We start from the raw sequence: 16320 nt of genomic DNA, 5'->3' as shown, positions 1-16320 counted from the left end.
GAAAGTCTGACTTGAATATTTGGAAGTAGGAACCTTTTCCTTTCCTGTACGCACCTCCCACCACAGGGAAACGTCAGCACTAATGCACTGTGGAAGGGGCCCTCGCCATCTTCTTGCTTTAGCCCTTCCCCTTGCCCCGCTTCTGCTGAAGCTCAGAGAGAATCAGAAAGGTTTCTGGGGAAGGAAACGGGGGAGATGGAAATGGAAAGGAGTTGTCCATGTAGTCTGTTTTGCCAAGACACTTTTTTTAAATGATGGCATTGTATGCTCGTGCAGAATGATGTCTCAGTTCCAACTAAGTCAGTTTTTAAGATTTTTCAAAAATTCATAGGCAAGGTCAAAAATAGGAAAGAGGAAAACACTGAAATGAAGTGCAGAAATAGGTTGTTCTAAAAGTTAGTGTATTTGTTTTTATTTGGTTCTGACTGCAATAAAGATTAACTTACTGCAAACAGGTCATGTTCTAAGCCAAATCCCTGTGTGAATTTTCATACAAATCGAGTTCATCAGTGAAACGTTTGCTTAGTGGACCCTACAACTTGCGTATAAGGCTATAGATTATTAATTTTTTTAATTGGATCATTGACTGAAATGAATATAATGCAATTTATGAAAACTAGCGATTGCCCTATTTCTAAATGTAAATGCGTCAATACTGGTGGTTTTGTAAGGCATGTTGCATCACATACTCATCCTTTCACAATCCTTATGCAGAAGGGCATGAATTTCTTGGGTTTATTTTGATAGCTGTTTTTGCTTTTCTCTGTTTGACGTAAGCTTTACATTCAAATTCTTCTCTGTCCCCATGAGTGTATAGCTCCCGATAATATCAATAGTATCAATGAGAGATGAGAGGCAAACTTGATTTATCCCCACCAAGGCTGCATCCTGTATTCTTTACTGGGCTTCCATTTGCCTGTGAGTTACACAAGGAAAAGCTGTAAGGCTGTAGCCCAAATGTGGTTTAACTGTAGGATTTTGTTTTCCTTGGAACATTTCAACTGTCTTCCTAGTATTGAATTCAGAGGAAAAGCAGATGGATGGGCATTATTGTAAGCATAGTAAAGGATTCTCCAAAGCGTTAGGTCTCGTTGTTGAGAATATATACTTAAACACACTTTTGAAGTGTGTAATGAAGAAGTTGACTTAAATCACAAGGATGCTGTTAAAAAGGCATTATAGTTATTTCAGCTGTCTGATGTACAATAGGTTAGGCCCCAAACTTGTGACAAAAAGAAGTTGAGAACCTGTACCTGGTCTGATGAAGTAATCGGTGCAGTATTTAAAGAACTTCATTCCTACATCTCAATTAAGATTTACAAATAACTGATAACTTAGTTTGCTTGAACCAACTTGCCATTTTATTAGGGATTTGTCCTATCTGCTTAATGATACTGTATGTGTTTCACTCCAAGCCATTTTTAATGTAGTTCATGTGTACAGGTTCCGTTTTGAGACTTTGTTTTCAATTAGTTATAACTTTGTCAGACTTCACAATGTGGGTTGAGTTTTTTTCATGTTGCTTGTTTGTTGTAAGGGAAAATTTTTCCAGAAAAGCTTAGTCCTTCCCAAGAACAAGGCCCCAAGGAAAAAAAAAGTTTTGATGATGTTGAAACACATTCTGGCATCCCACTTGTGTGCTAAATGACTCCAGGATGCTGAGGAAACAGGTTTGTTATTTACCTAACATAAAGATAAATAGGCGCAGCAAAAAAAGGTTACATGTGCACAGTGGGTGAAATTCAGGTAGGACGGACAGCTATAATTCTGGCACTTCTTAACTTTGGAGTGATTAACTTTGTAATTTTAATCATGATTTTATGCAGTATTTAGTGTGAATTTACTGATGTATATCTGGTATTTAACCCTCATAAGATAATAACATGATTAGCTTAACACACCCTCCCTCCCCAAACTAGTGGAGGTTCTGCATGTGTCCGAGTTATAGTAACTGTTTCCAAACAGTCCTTTGAAGTATTATGTCTGTTTTAGAGACAGACAAAAAATTAGTCCTAACCTATAAGCTAAATATTACATGAGCTAGTAGATTTTTCCAGGTTTGTGTATTCTCTAGTATTGGCTAAGCTGACTTTACCACTACAAAGTTTTATGTTGGGAGTGCTTTTATGCAAGTCAGTAGCATTCTTTTTGCTCATGTCCTCATGAATAATGTTGATTTTATTTGTCTAACGGTTTTAGGAGACCAACTCTTGACAAAGTGTATAAAGGTGGACACAGAACACTTTTGAGATGTCAAGGCTAACTTTCATTATTTTCCTTTAAGAGCTGTTTACAGAAGCAGAACATGTGAAAATTCCTGTTTGTACTTTGGTCTGTATTTGAAATAGTCTTTCTTTGCACATAGTCATATTTTAAAATTGAATGTTTGGCTGTCTCCTAGGAGTCAAAAGCATCTTGAAAACATTGCCTCAAGGTCACGGGTTCTTTGGGCTGTTTAGATTTTGAAGGTTTTAATGTCTGCCAAAGGATATTTTTGCTTCCAGTTCTGACAGCTAAAAGAACTGGTTAATCATATTTTAGATGTATGGTCCATGCTTATTTAAGGAAAAAATTCTGAAGAATCTTAAAAGAAATTGGTATTAAAATGACTTCTAAAGTTTATAAGACTGGCACGTGGCTCTTTAAAATGTCACCTTGTGCTAATGAAATTAGCAAATGCGTCTCTGTACAGATTTTCTTTCAGAATAATTTCTTTCAGCAGGATTCATAAGACTGTTCTTGGTGGTGGCAGTAGTAGCAATTTCTTTTCTCACTCTGTCTGTTTCTCTCCCTCTCTCTGCATTGCTAAAGCAAATTACAGCTCACATTGGTGATGGGAAAGTTGGCAATAAACGTTGACTGAAGAATTGCTATCTAATTATTCATGTGAAAGCTCCATAATCAAATTACATATTTCTACTGCAAAACAGTAGATTTGCAAAAATGCTGATTCTTGTACAGCCTGTGCTTTGGCACATAGCAGCTGATCAATGTTTACTGTTTCCTCTTCAGGAATAAACTTCCATTCCTTCCAGGAAAACATGAAAGTATGAGCTTTACTTGGGGTTTTTTTTGCTGTTTTTTAGTGGCTTCCTTTACATTTTGCAAACTCTCAGACCTAGAATGTAAGACTTCACACCTTGTCAATACTTCACTACATTCTAACAGGACACATTGTATATACCAGAGAAATACAATCCAATAAATAAATCTAATTAAATTAATCTTTAAATTCAAGTGGCTGTAGTTCAGAAGGACCCTCAGATAAGCAGCAGTGTGTTAAGAATGAGTCTTAAATGTGATAACCTATGGCACAGTTCATGCAAAATGACCCAGTAACTGTGGCAGTAAATGTTAGCTTTTTTTTGTTATTAGGTGCATAATATGAAGATAAGTTGGAGACATAATTTACGGAAAATTTGCCGAATGCAAGCCCAGATTGTGTCTTTGGGTAGTAATAAAGTTTTGAGGTTTAAATGGTTGTACTGTTTTCCATGATCATCAGTCTGTTCTGTTTTTATTTGCAAATGACGTGTTTGTATTAAATTAACAACCCTGGATCTGACTGAGGAGACAAGTAATGAGATTGACAGCAAGGCAGAGGAGAGATTTGCTCTCCCCTTTAAAAGCTGCAGCTAAACATTTTGTATCTTGTTATGACAAGAACATCCTTACAGATCTACCTGAATTTTTAACTTTATGCACAGATATAATCAGTTTAAAATAACATATCATAATTTAAAGCTGGTGCTGTACTTCTTTCTCTTGTATTTACTTAAAGATAGCTTCAGTTCTCATACTTTTTCTTTTTTTAAATGCTTATTGTATCATCATCTCCAAGTAGCCTAAACTCAGAACTACAGAAAGGTAGGGTGTGAAACCAAAGAATCTGGTGTAGCTCTGTGTCATCCTTGGAATACTTGAAGAGCTCTCATCAACCAGAGAAAAATCTGAGCAGCAGAACTTCACGGGCTGTTTGCACTTAGTGGTTATTATGGGACCTTTGCCCAGAGTCTGGCCCAGAGAGAACAGATTAGGTGTGCCTTGTATGTTGATGTGAACCAAGCTCTTAAACATGATAGTAATGAACTTATTGCTTTTTCTGCATGGAAGAATAACTTCTATAATTACAATAATCACTTTTGAAAGTTACTCTGAAATATAATATACTTCGGGTGCTTCTTAAAAGCACTTTGCTATGACCCAAATATCACTTTTCCTAAATCTAATAGCATAGTGTTTGCTCTGTGAAGTCAGTAGCTTTAAAGACAATATTGCCCAAAATTCAGTATTCTTGGAAGATTTTATTTCTTTGTAACCTCTTAGGAAATTACCTGTTTAGACTTTTTCTGTACTTTGTTAGTTTGTTCCACAGATTTTTGCAAAGAAAGTACACCTTCATAAAGAACAGAACATAAACAAGCTTACTTTTCTTTGCCTGCCCAAACAGTTACAGGTTCTCACTTTGGCTAAGAAGTGAAAATAGGTGGTTAACTGTGTGTTTATAAGTACCCCCCAGTTACCAATCTAATAAGGTTTTGTGCCTGCTAAGTACATCCATGCCCACAAAAATGTGTGAGAAGATTCAGTACCATAAGCGGTATTATTTTCAGCATAGTATGCAATGGAAGAAAATCTTTCCTGTGCTTTTTTTGTCTGAGTGTTAACTTGCACAGGAAAAAAGGAGGGCTTGAAGCATAGGTATTCACAATAATTGATAATCAATAAATTCTTTGAGTGTGTCTTTTTTTGTTTGCATTAAAAACTATTCATCAAGCAGCAAATGTGCAAGCCTGGCATTTTAAATATATGACTGGAGATCCGTATACTTCTCTCAAGTAAAGCTCATAATTTCAGTAGTTTTGTTGTGGCTTTTTCCCCTGCCATGGGTGTCCCAATATGTCACAATTGTCAATGAAGCAGTTTTTAAGGAGTTGTGTTTTACAATGCAGAGAGTGGAGGATGCTTTTTATACATTGGTGCGAGAGATTCGACAGTACAGAGTGAAAAAAATCAGCAAAGAAGAAAAGACTCCAGGGTGCGTGAAAATTAAAAAATGCCTTGTAATGTAACAGGGTAAGTTTTGTAATGTAACAGGGTAAGTTTTGTAATGTAACAGGGTAAGTTTTACAAATCACTTGCCAAATAAAAATGATTGACAGTGTCTTGCAAATCAGATATTTTATGGTTAATTGATGACATAATTTAAGATATAAAGCCAATCAGATTTCAGTATAGTAATCCTGAATAATATTCCTAGCAAACACCCAAGTACTATGAATTTGCTTTGTTTCATGGGTTTTTGATAAACAGAGTAACAAGAAGTCTTTACTGCGTATCAACATCACCACCTGTGAAATGGAGACCTAGTTTTGAGTGTGAAGAAGTTAAAAGGAAAAAGTTTTACTACAGATACATTGCAGATACTTTTGAAGTGAATATTGCTTGAATCTTTAGGTTGATGAACTGAGGGGAGAGGACAATAATATTTATAGTCCTCCTCAGATGCAGAAACAGGAGGTTCCTAATCCAGCAAAGCAGTATTTGGCTGGCAGCTGGCGTACAGGATTTCTTAATTCTCAGGCCCTTCCTTATGCCATGCCATTTTTCCCTTGTTTTCCCAAGCTTAAAAAATCTACCATTTCTAGAAATACTTTAGTTTTGTTTTTTGCCATCTATAGTGCAATGAGCAATCCAGATTTGGACCAAATGGTAGGGTTTCACTTTTTTTGAGAGCCTTTACAAGGTGTGGGGGGTGTGAGGGAAGCAACAGTGAAGTAAAACTGGAGGGAGGGGGGATGACGACCAAAACCAACAATAATAAAAGCACACCGAAAACCCAATACCCACATTCTCACAAAATTGTTTATCTGTAACTACACTGTAAGAAAAAATGGGAGGAGAGGGAAGAAGAAACTGTGATATGGAAGAAGTACTAGTCTAAATCACTTCCAGTGCTTTTTGAGCAAAACTTCAGAATAGCTCCTTGCATATATTACTATCCACTAATTCTTTACCTCTTACTGCACCAGTGCAGAGCGTAGGTTGCTACTCCTTATATAATTGTCTAACAGGAGGATGACTTGGAGTTTCCCATTGTGTAAAAGAAAAACTGTTCACTTTTCAAGGTATTTTTTTCACACTCCAGAACATCTTGCAGAGAGGTAGTGGAATTTGACTTGTATCTTAAAGAGACTGTCACAACTGTAGGAATAGTCCCTTCAGTAAGGGAATTTTATTCCTCTTTCTGGGGGAGGGAGGAGAAATTTTGTTTCATATCAGTTTTTATTAGATCTGCTCAGGCTTATTATATTCTCAGCTTTTAAGTGGTAGATGACTGCTCTGAGATAATTCTTTAGATGTTTCCTTAAAAAAGATACACTTTGTGATACTGTTTGTATCAAAGGTTTCCTTTGTGGGAAACTGGAAAGGCCCCCCAGTCTTGCATCCAAATATCAATAGAATGGATGCCATCAAAATACCTTGTTTTATTCTTTCCTAGTTATCAAAAAAACCCAGCTAACAGCAGCTTGGCAAGTAGAGAGCAATATGAATTAAATTGCTTAAGCCTGCTTCCTGTAGCCTTCTGAAAACCAACTTTGCAGTTTCTTGCTGTCTTACTAACCTAGGCACAACTCAAAGTAGAATTTCTTTTAGTATACTGGAACTTTAAAGATCCTGAATTCTGTCTGCTTTTCCTTTCTGTGGAATTCCTTGAGAGAAGAACAGGATGGTAGGAGTTGTGGTTTTGTTTTTTTGTTTTTTTTGTTTTTTTTTTTCTCCAGTGGAAGCATCTTTTCAGAATTTAAGATTCTTGATAGCTCAGTGAACCTATGCTTTCTTTCTGCCAGCTTCCTCCTTTCTTTCTGCCTATGTCCAAGAGAAGTATGTTTTTGGGTTTTTGTGCATGCTGTTTATTTTATTTTTTTTATCCCCAGATGGGGAAAATCTCATGTCAACAATGGATACTGTTGGGGTTTTGTTTTTTTTCCCCATACCCTATTTAGAAAATAGTCTTGGATATAAGACTCTAGAACTTCAAGAGCTTGCTCAGGGGAGGAAACATTCGTCTTTATACTCAAGTGAATTTTACATAGTATTGACAGTCATTTCAGCAACTTTGTATTTAGGAGGTTAAGCTAGAGAAAGCGTATTCCAAAATTATGTGGTACAGCTGTTATTTAGTAGTGATTCTAGTGGAATAAGAAATCTCACATTGAAAACAGTCTGGCTTCTATTACTTTCTGTTCCGTAAGAAGGCAGGTATTACTTCAGTCTGATGCATAGTAGGTGACTAAGGAGAGCAGCACCTAATGACGTGAGTCTTTCAGCTGGGATTTTAGACTTAAAAAATATTCATTATAACACAGTTTGCTGTGTTACTGGTACACAGTATTTACTTTCTTTTTTTGTCTGTGGATAATAAAATTTGATGGCTCAGAGTGTTGTTTTGCTGCCTCTTGGAATATTCAGTTTATCTTCTTGCTGCTTATGGGATGCCTTCTTAGTTAGATTAATCTTGTACAATTAACTGAAATCTTTGACTACCCTGATTACCATTAACTGCTGATGCTTTCCAAGATGGTCATTCCTGTCACACAGTAAAGCAGAAAATACATAATATCTTTTGATCCCTTTGTAATTTCCAACTACCAAGAAGAAATTTCTAAAACTCAGTGTAAAATCTTCAAAAGATCTCTTTCTTGAAAGCATTAAAGTTTTTACATAAAAAGCATACTATAACAAAAAGTTTCTCTAGGGCATAAATTAGACATCTAGATAATGTAATTCAGATTGAGCTGGGTTAACAGTAAAAAGTTTGAATTACAAAAGTTGTAGATTTGAATTAAAGAATTTCTAGATGCCTGATTAAAACTGTAATTTAATGATTTTTCCATAGTACTACAGAGGTGTACAAATAGTTTCTCTTACTCGTGACTGATACGTGTGTGTGTATATATGTATTACATATTAAAAAAAATATAAAAAAGACTCTTTTCTACAACTTAAAACTTGCTTAAGGGTCTATTTTGGGGGCTGGGCTATGAAGGAATTCCAAATTTCTTATGAATTTAGGGTTTCTTATTGATAGCCAGGTTAGTTGCCAAGTCTCATGCATGCTTGTAAACAAGCAACCACATATCTAGACTTCTATATGGTTGTGGGACCATGTGGTGCTCCAAAGAAAAGTTGCAGCCAGGAGCAGGCTGTTTCTGTGGGAACGGTTCTGACTTTTCTGTTCTCTTTGCCTTTTGTAGTTGCCCTTTGGAAAAACAAGTGCCAGGAGCAAGCTCCATCAAATGCACCTTTATTGAGGCAGTGTGGTATAGTTCTGAACATGCACAGTGAATTTTGAGTTTCTAATCCTGAGCCTGGATTTAAAGCACTCATTCAGTACATCTTACGCTTTCCAAAAGGCTTATACATAATAACTCCATTGTTAAAGAGAGGAAGGTCAGCTGCATGCAGTCCCTTCTTACTGAAAGAAGTAACTAGAAAGGTTGATCGCCTTTGATCTTACAGTACTGATGCCTTTAGGGATGTTCTGTAAACAGCATATCCACCACTTACATTTAAAATTTAATCCACACACTGAAAACTGAAAGACCTCAGTTTATCTTGAGTTCTCCTGTTCTAATTCACAAATATTCTAAATGTAGTTTTGTATGTCATGTTATATTCATTACTTGAATTTAAGAGGAATGGTGGCAGGACCAAACTACTAAATACATAATAAATAATTTTAAAGGCTTTATCTACAGCAGTGTTAATGCAAGGACGAAAGCTAAGTCAATTCCCTAGTTATTTTGCAACATGTGCTGTATTTAAAAGATCAGCATCACCTTACTAGGTAGAATAAAAGATTTCAGCCATAATTGTGAAGTCATGTGTGTAAAGGCCCATAATAGTGTCTGGATATTACTTTGTAGAAGTTATTTTCTCTGTATTTATTTTTAAACCAGTTTAATGAGGGAGGGTTGCTTGTTTGAAAACTTAAATTACAGGTTTTGTTTAGCGTGTCATGTTTGAAAACACCACTGAAAGCCAACGACTGTCCTTGTAATGAGTATTTTTCTAACACATTAATGATGAGTGTGAAATACTGAAAGGTAGTTTTGTAAGGAAATGTGAACAGTCCTGTAGAAGAATATTATTGTGCAGTGGTTTTCCTTCCCACCACTCTTGTGTTCTAGGAATGAAACTATTCTTCTGTCTGTTGTGATTGATTCTTAATACTGTCCTCCTAGCTGGCTGTCTGAGATGAGAACTGCAGTAGATACACTTTGAACCATTACCACTTCTAGATCATTTCCCTGCACAAACATTGCTAAGTATTCACTTTATGCATTAATGCTGAAGTTATAAGCAAAATACACTAGCTCTCTGTAAAATCATACCAAGCATTTCTAAATCTCAAAAGATTAATGGGGGACATGACCTTTTCCAGAACTAAGGCTACTCTTCATTAGGCATGCTACATCAATTTTATATTGATCAAGAATATTTTAATATGTAGAGTAAGTTATTTGCAAGTGTATTTTGTATATTACAAGACCTCGCAAAAGTGTGTTATTAGTATTAGGAGATAGGCTGCTAAGGACTTTTGATGGAACATCAGTTATTTGTAAATGTATTATGAACTTGAATGTGAAGGTTTTAAATAAATTTAGATTATACTGGGAGCACTGCTTTATAAGTGAAGCTATTTAACACCTCACTCTTGGTTGGACTTTCCATCTTAAGTTTCATCATCACTTGGTGTTTGACTGAAACAGTAACGAATTAGGTGATTTTTGGCTTTATGTTGTGCTTTTTTCAGAGTTCACTTTCAGTTCTTTTACTGAAGAAGGCATACAAGGGTAAACAGAGACTGTTAAATTTTTATTGTCAGCTTGAAGGCAAACTCTGTAACTGACAAGGTAGGAAGCTGCCTGCCAGTTGTAGGGCTAAATTTCTAGACCTGGTTCTACAGTGGTGCAGCTGGCTGCTGTGATACATTAACATTATACAACTGTTTCTGATCTATCTGAAAGATATATGAGTAAGGCAGTGAAGAATCAAGATCATCTTTTATCTTACTGATTTTATAACTGTCAGTACTCAAACTGTTAAATGTAAAGGCTGACTGACAACATGGGTACTTGATTAGAATTTGGAGCAACCTGAAAGCTAGGCAATAAACTGTTTCAGGTAAATAGGTTGTTACAAAGTATACCGTATAACACTGTACTTGATAATGATTCATATTGGGTTTTCAGATATGCTGGTCTTTTGACCAGAGTTAATTTTTGTCAGCTGTAATTATCCCCCCAAAAATGAACTAGTTGCTGTGAAGAAACATTAGCTTTTGTGTCTGTAGCTTAACTACTGGAGCCGTGGAGATTTTAAGTGACTGTGCATGATACAGCAGCATGGATAATGTGTTCCACATGTCTCTATGTAAGTTGAATAGAATGATTTATCAAATAATAATTTATCCCTGGAACATGGGATTGATTTGCATTATGTAACGATTTATAAAACTGTGGTGTGATTACTATCAGTGTGCCTGAGAAATGACCTGAATATGTAGATTAATCATAACTATGTCTTTGGTATTGAATTCTTGCTACAAATACTTGCATTTACTTTTTAAAGCTGCGTAGAGATTATTAAGGCATCAAAAAAGCTAGCTAATGTTTCACAACTTTATTCTGTGGTAATAATATACTTGCAATCTAAATGTGTGGTGCCTATACTTTTCTAGTTTGAGGTGGGACAACATGTGCCCTCTTCGAGATGGGGAAGAGGGCTGTACACTAAATTACTTTCCTTACCACATTAATAATGGAATTGGACCTAGGGGTATCTGTGGTCAGCCCCTGAGCAGCGTCACCTGCAGGCTGCTGTAAGGCCAGCTTGGGGAATAGCTGAGAAAGTAGGCAGGCAGGTGTTAGCTGTTGCTGGCACCAAAACAGCTGCTTCAGGTGGTTGTTCCAGTGCTCTTCAGAACTCGGGAGAGGAACAGCCTGTAGCCAGAATTAATTGTTCAAACAATGGCAGCCCACTCCCCAAAGCTGCTCTTCTGCAGGCCTCTCTGCCCATGCACAGTAATGCGGTCAGACGTGTTCCTATTACATGACAGGAGGCAACTATGGTTCCCCTTCCATCTGAATGTTTTCCCCAGCATGCCCCTTCCCAAGAAACAGGAACGCTCGAGAGGACTGTTACCCTGGCAATTCCTCCAACACACAGTCTACTCAAGGGGACATTATAAAAGCCTCAGAAAGGACAAGACAGTGTAACCTCTCCTGGCAGGCAGCAAAACAGACTGCTGATTGAACACACTTCACCTGATCAGGTCAGATGAAAACAGGCTGTACCTAAGCAGGTGTGTAAGTCTGTTAATGTGATCTTAATGTGTGCATGTATGTATCTTTTCAGGGTGTTGATGATGCCTTTTATACATTAGTTCGAGAAATCAGAAAACACAAAGAGAAGATGAGCAAAGATGGTAAAAAGAAGAAAAAGAAGACAAAGACAAAGTGTATAATTATGTAAATACAATTTATCCTTATTCTTAAGAAGTACTTAAGTAATTTTTGTACATTACACTAAATTATTAGCAATTGTTTTAGCATTACTTTACTTTCTGCTTCATGATCCTGTTAGCTTTACCTGAATGCTTGTTTTAAATGACAGTGGAAACTTCATTCCTCTTAAAGTGCCAGTATTCTTTGACTGTTGGTTCTTGAACTAGCAATGCCTGTGAAAAAAAAAACAACAAAAAAACACCAACAAAAAAAAAACTAAACAAAAAAAACTCACACAAAAACCTGAGAACTGTCTTAGGACTCTTCAGTGCATGCACCGTTGCTAACTTCCTATTTTTCTTACTGATTGTGAACTTCTGTTCTGTGTGCAAACCAAACAATGAAATGATGCTCTACACATTCTAACATCCCCTTTAATTTTTTGGTTTTTAAATCTGGTTGTGACAAAGGACTAGTTAGCAAAAGAGACTTTCATTTCAGCCTTTCTTTTATTTTAGACTGACTGCAATATAGAGAGACCAGAAGCCTTTATAGTCTTCCTGTAGATTTTGCTTCTAGGCATCTAGTCTTGTAGCATTTCAGATCAGCTTTAATGAATGTAAAGATAAAACTTTCACAAAAAAAATTTTCACTGCAATTTGTCACAGTCACTCCTTAAATACTCTATTTTTTCTATAAAAAAAAAAAAAGAAAAATTAAAAAAAGACAACAATGCACATCTGGCAATGGAAAAAGTAAAAGTTCTAATTAGGTTGATTTGCTATTGTTAATGCGTTGTTTTAAGACTTTCACTAACTTTTTGTGTCTGAAGACCAAGGTGAAATACTAGCTCTTCTGACCCCCAGTGGCAAATCTTTAAGTAGCTTTGTTCAGTAGGTACAGGATTTCACCCTTAGTGTATCTAGGAAATACTAGAAGGCCTTAACAGATAAGTAGATTCAAATTCTTAGGTTAATTCATACATGGATACAGAATTTACCATAAGAATTAAATCAGAATGAATCCTAAATTATATAGCGAAGTAAAACCATTCTTTATTTCCCCAAGAGTGGCATTAAATATTTCCAGATGCCTATCTTGTGCATAATAGGGGAGGAATTTTAAATTCTAGTAATATCAAATGAGTGAATGAATGAGTTGAATTTAGCTGCTTCATGCAAATAATTTGGAAATCTACTATGCCATAAAAATGGTGTGGAATTTGCACAAACAGTCAACATAGAACATGGTTTCCAGAGTCAATGTTTGTGATGTTCGTGAAGTACTAGTTTTGTTGCACAGATTAAATTGTTGGTGAGTGGCATTCCAGTGTCTAGACTGTCATGAAGCTAGACCAAGATATTAATGTTGTCTTTCTCTGTGATTAAGTTCTCTTGTGATCCCCCCCCCCTTTTTTTTCTGATTGGAATTCAGAATTTTTGCAGATGCTTTCATTTTTGGTACTGCAGTAGTCTAGTTATTCTGCACTAAAGTAAGAGCCAGTAATTCCAGTGTTGCCAGTTCCTGTTGTCTTACTGTAAATGTTGCATTGTTTGATTGTTTTATTAGGGCTTGGGCTCCTGAAGGTACACTTCTTTCTAGTACCCAGCTCAGCTGCAGAGTAAAATTGAAAATGTGACTCTGGTGTACCCCAAAAAATAAAACATAAGACATTGAAGTAGGATAGTTCAGGACACTGGAAAGTTTGGAACAGGGAATAGCAGCATTGCCCTAACCTAAGATATACCTAAACAATTATGTGGAAATTTTACACAGTATGATTTTCATATACCTGTGTAACTTGGACTATTTATATGATGTCAAGGGTGCAACTGCATGAGAAAAGTATTCTTTTGCTTCTACGAAGAAAAACCCCGCAGTGACTCTCATAGGTGGAGAGCTGCAAAGCTGGCAGGGGATGTATACTATCTGGATTGCTGTGTGTTCTTTAATTTCAATGTGGCCGAGAGAAACAATGCCTTTTCCTGCCTATGCCCCCTATTCCTCACCCTCCACCAAAACCCAGACCCCTTCCCCTCCTTTCAGCTTTGATGTGAAATATACTTCAAATTATGAAATACTCTGAAAAACAGTAATAGGAGAACCTAACATTATATTGTAAGGACCAATAAGGAATAAGAACAGATTCTTAATGTTGCAAAACATTTTACAGCTTCCAAGGTTAAAACATTTTGGGGACAGTTATTTGCACATTTTAGACACTCTTGATCATACATGAAGAGCGTAGCAGAACAGGATAGTATACCTTGAGCAAATGGAAGTAATCTTAAGATTACTTTAAGATTTTTGGTAACTGAGTCACACTGCATGTAAAATTAGGGCTGGTCTAAAATTCTTATGTTAATTTAACTAAAAACCATTAGGAGAAATTTTAGCTGAAACGTCTTAATCATCAAATGTGGATTTATATAGCTCTAATATAAAGCTATATATAAAAATAGTTGGGTTTTTTTTTTCAGTAAATGTGATCTGTAGCTATTGATCTAAATTAGTACAAAATCCATTTAGATTAACCCTTATTTACTTTTTTGAAAAAAAAAAAAAAGGGAAGAAAAAAGAAAAAATACACATCCTTGCCACTGTTGTGCAGTTTTGTCTTAATATTTGTTGAGATTTGGTGAAGCATGTTGGATGCAGCTTGCACAAGTTGATCTCATTGTTATTCTGTCTTTCCCTATTTGGAATGCTTTCAAAGAACATACCTGGATGCTATCTGTTCTGATAGCAACTACTAAATGAACATGTGAATCACTTACCACGTCAATATGTTAAATTGCCATGTGTCAGGGAGTAATGCCTTCTTATAGTAGCTTTATGTAACTCTGGTAAACAACTTTATCATTGGTTTTCTCAAAACTGAAATTTGATTATTTTGACCAGTCTCATTGCCCTAAAATTTTTGTTAACTTAAAAATAAGTTTAACTGTATAGATTTTGTAACAGTAACAGGATCTCCGTAATAGGTAAATACTGACACGCAATCTTCTGCTCTTGTCTATACTATGAAGCAATACAATTATTACCTTCAAAGACCATCAAACTGTAAACAAATCATTGTGTCTCAAGTTTACATAAAGCTACATAGATGGTAAATCTTTCCTAACATTTCTTTATTCCACTGTCTTGTGTTTTCACGTTGAAAATACTTCTGCTTTTTCCTCTTGAGTGCCAACTTCTTACTAGAATGACTTCTTAATGTAATATGTTTACCTGGAATGTATTTTAACTATTTTTGTATAGTGTAAACTGAAACATGCACATTTTGTACATTGTGCTTTATTTGATGTGGAACATATGCAGTGTGATCCAGTTTTTCCATCATTTGGTTGCGTGACCTAGGAATGTTGGTCATACCAGACATTAAGTTAAAAAAAAAAAAAAAAGACCACTGTTTGTTTTAAAATTTTTAATGTTTTTAGGAGTATGTGCTGTGAGGTGACCTGGAATTTGTCATTTTTTTGTCAAACTGTACTGCTCCTATTTATTGTAATGTAATAAAAAATAGTTATTGTGAGTTTCTGTCCCAGTTTCCTTTTCCTCTCCAAGAATTTCAGTGCCTCATCTCTGTAATGGAGTATCCCCTGAATTACATGTGTGTCCTGATCACTGTTCTATCTCCAGTGTCATTTAGTTTGGGGGGGGGGAGGCGGGCAGAAACACCAACCAACCCTAGTATGTACAGAGTATCAGTTCTGGCACAAGTTTGTGCTAGTTGAGCCAAGGTCTACAGAATTAAGAGTCAGCCATGGAGCAAGCATCCACGGTCAAACTTCTCTTCCAGGGGAAAGCATCAAGTTCTATATTCCTGCTACAGCAGTTCCACGACATCAGAAACCAGCAGTAGCAGGAACTGTCTTCAGGGTCTAAGTGCTTAAACCACTGTTGTTCAAATTCCCCCCTTTCCTGACCCCATAGTCTTCTTTCTAACACAGTAAGGCAGCGCCTCTGCCAGCCTGCCAACGTGACTCTTGCACGTTAAGCAGATGTAGTTAAAATCTTTAAGAATTTACTGTTGAGAAGGTGCTTGTCTACCGTGGAAATGAATCATTAAATGTGGAAGACTTTCAAAATCAGATTAATCTTCTAAGTAACAAGAGAAGTGCAGTACCTTGAATCGGCATTCAAACACACAGCTATTGGGCAAGAAGAGCTATCTGTTCAACGTGCGTATCGACAGGAAACAGAACAGAATTATGTTACCACTACTTCCTTCATGTTTCGTACATGAAGTTTGTAGTTCAAGGAGGTCAAAAGTAGTTGAGAAAAACATATTGCCCCCATACTACAAAACCCAAATCCTTCAAGCGACTACTTAAAGGGAAGATGGGTTGGAAGGATTTACGTTTCGTGTCTTGTGAGGTTACAGCTCTTTTATTGTTAATTTTTATGGATTTGTATCATTACATGCAAAGTCATTAGCACCAGTTACTGATTGTCGTCACTGTAGTAGCGCTGTTTCAGAGCTCTGTATTTCCTGAGAAAGTACAAAGCCTCCAACTCTTTTATAACAAATTCTCCTCGTGCAATTAGTTGCTTAATTTTTTCAGGATCTTTCACATCTTTATTTTTTAGAAAAGCTGCTTTCAAACGGCTTCTAAAGTAGTCTGCTCCTTTGGGATACTCCCTTCCAAGGTACAGCAGCTTGAAGAAAAAAAAAAATTTTTATAAATTTGGTGCACAGTGAAAGGGTTTTGTCTGGTTAAGGAAAGTGCTCGTGGCATTTAAGACACTTACATTTTTGTATAGATTCAACACTTCACCTCTTAAAGAATTGGCCATTCTCACA

General features: G+C 36.2%; 2 protein-coding genes and 1 long non-coding RNA gene across 8 annotated transcripts in view; 1 reads left to right on the top strand and 2 right to left on the bottom strand.

Annotated features, from left to right (window-relative positions):
- The window catches only part of LOC142042040 (uncharacterized), a 23263-nt gene extending 11517 nt beyond the window's left edge, over positions 1–11746 (bottom strand). Inside the window, exon 1 of the long non-coding RNA XR_012653609.1 lies at positions 11659–11746. This is a non-coding gene — a long non-coding RNA (uncharacterized LOC142042040). The remainder of the gene's footprint in view (positions 1–11658) is intronic.
- KRAS (KRAS proto-oncogene, GTPase) overlaps positions 1–15048 on the top strand; it is a 27751-nt gene extending 12703 nt beyond the window's left edge. For 5 of the 6 annotated variants that reach the window (XM_075051473.1, XM_075051476.1, XM_075051475.1 and 2 more), the window contains one exon: positions 11425–15048. In XM_075051473.1, coding sequence (XP_074907574.1) covers positions 11425–11541 — 117 coding nt within the window. In that variant the 3' untranslated portion in view covers positions 11542–15048. Of the gene's footprint in view, positions 1–4952; positions 5417–11424 lie in introns of those variants that run through there. The other variant, XM_075051478.1, reaches the window with a different exon arrangement.
- On the bottom strand, positions 14777–16320 carry ETFRF1 (electron transfer flavoprotein regulatory factor 1). Its single transcript, XM_075051479.1, has 2 exons — positions 16269–16320; positions 14777–16175 (listed from the first exon to the last, which is right to left on the bottom strand). Exons 1-2 carry the CDS (start codon positions 16311–16313, stop codon positions 15960–15962), a joined length of 261 nt encoding a protein of 86 aa, XP_074907580.1. The 5' UTR covers positions 16314–16320; the 3' UTR covers positions 14777–15959.

Source organism: Buteo buteo, chromosome 19 (assembly GCF_964188355.1).
Source record: "Buteo buteo chromosome 19, bButBut1.hap1.1, whole genome shotgun sequence".
Taxonomy (NCBI): Eukaryota; Metazoa; Chordata; class Aves; order Accipitriformes; family Accipitridae; genus Buteo; species Buteo buteo.
Note: the sequence above shows the minus strand (reverse complement) of the source record. Positions and strands in the feature narration are given on the sequence as shown.